Genomic DNA, 1,779 nt, shown 5'->3' with positions numbered 1-1,779 from the left:
GATGAGCCAATAGAATTTTTTAAAGAAGTTAAAATCGAAACCATCGGGGCCTGGGGCCTTTGAAGATTCACACCCACTAATAGCTTTCCAAACTTCAGATTCCGTGAAACGATCTTCAAGCATCAGAACTTCTTCATTGCTTATGCAATTAAAGGAAAGGCTGTCAAGGGAACCATAGTTTGGATCGGGGCCTGACTTTGCTTCGAATAGCTTACAGTAGAAATTGAAGATCTAGTTCTTTATGGATATCAGGTTTTCGTCCCAGATGCCATTTATGTGAAGACCCCTAATGTTAGACTTATTATGATTTCTTCTAATCGCAGCATGGAAAAAAGCCGTATTGTCATCACCTTCAGCCACCCATTTCATCTTTACTTTCTGCTTCAACATGTCCGCTTTATCCTTTTCCTTTTTCAGCGACGACAGCCTCGCGTTCAACCATGACTCTCTATCCGATTCAGTTAAGACACCTGCATCTGCTTTTGATTCTAGATCCATCACATTTTTCTTTAGCTTTTCAATTTCTGAATCCAGCGAATTGTAAGTTCTGTAGCTCCAAGTTCGAAGTGCTGTTTTGACGTTTTTTAGTTTGTCCCGAAACTGACAGTCTGCTCTTCTACTGGTCACCGTTTTGTTCCACGCATCAACCACTATTTTTTCTATATCTTCTGATTCCAACCAGGCATCAAAAAACTTGAAAGGTTTAAGCCCAAAGTCGAAGTTTTTATCCCTTAAAATAATTGGGCAGTGGTCTGAGGTATTTCTATCGAGTGCCACCGCTGAAACATCGCCCCACGAAGATAAAAATTGATCGGTAACAAGAAAACGATCTAGCTTACTAAATTTTATGCCGTTGTCACAAATTCTTATGAACCTTCTCCTGAGTAGTGGAACTTGCACTAAGTTGCAATTTTCGATGAACTTATTGAAAATTGCAGCTCTTCGTTCGATAAACTGACTATTTTTTCTTTCTTCCCGGTTTCGAACTTCATTAAAATCTCCACCAAGAACCCAATCTACATCCGGCACGCCCATAAAATTTTCCAAGCTATCCCAGAGTTTCTTCTTTTCATCATCTCTATGCGGGCCGTAGATGTTTGCCACTATCGTGTCTCTAACTTTCCCCGTCCATCTTCCTTTGATTGCAAGAAGATGAGGTTTTTCTACCACTTCTTCTACCTTGAATGCATTTGTATCCCATATAATGAGCATGCCTCCTGATTTGCCTACTTTAGGCTTTTGCACGAAATTAAAGTCTCTAGATCCCCATAATCGTTCAACCCATATATCATCTACTTGGTTGCATTTCGTTTCCTGGATAAGCACAATGTCAGGAGATTCTGATTTCCTTAACTTTCTAAACCAACTAATCTTACATCCTCCGAGCCGATCTAAACCGAAACCACGAATATTGATAGACATAATCTTCATTAGGATACTCTAGCGTTCGATGGTATTTGGTGATCTATTGGGTTGTTTCAACCCAACTGACCCCAGCTTTGCTCCAAAATCTTTCATACCTAGTGTTTTTGAAGAAGCTTAAAACGCAAATAATTTGTTATTAGTGTTTGTTAAAATAAATTTTAAAATCACTTTTTTACGATATGAGTAGATGGAAACGTGTTTTTGAAGAAGTAGACTACTAGTCACTGCAGGAAAACGCGATACTGGATTTAATTGTTGCCTCATTAAAAATTACGGTCAAGCCCCTTCAATCTTCTCAAAACATGTGACGTACAATACATTTACAGATAGCAAATTAAAAATTCATATTACAGA

The 1,779-nt window shown here is 38.6% G+C and overlaps 1 protein-coding gene across 1 annotated transcript; it reads right to left on the bottom strand.

The window, feature by feature from the left end:
- Positions 1-231: 231 nt before the first annotated feature.
- LOC139902290 (uncharacterized) lies at positions 232-1,431 on the bottom strand. Its single transcript, XM_071884930.1, has one exon. It carries the CDS (start codon positions 1,429-1,431, stop codon positions 232-234), a length of 1,200 nt encoding a protein of 399 aa, XP_071741031.1.
- Between the last annotated feature and the right edge of the window lie 348 nt (positions 1,432-1,779).

Source organism: Rutidosis leptorrhynchoides, chromosome 3 (genome assembly GCF_046630445.1).
Source record: "Rutidosis leptorrhynchoides isolate AG116_Rl617_1_P2 chromosome 3, CSIRO_AGI_Rlap_v1, whole genome shotgun sequence".
NCBI lineage: Eukaryota > Viridiplantae > Streptophyta > Magnoliopsida > Asterales > Asteraceae > Rutidosis > Rutidosis leptorrhynchoides.
This window is presented reverse-complemented; position numbering and strand designations above follow the sequence as displayed.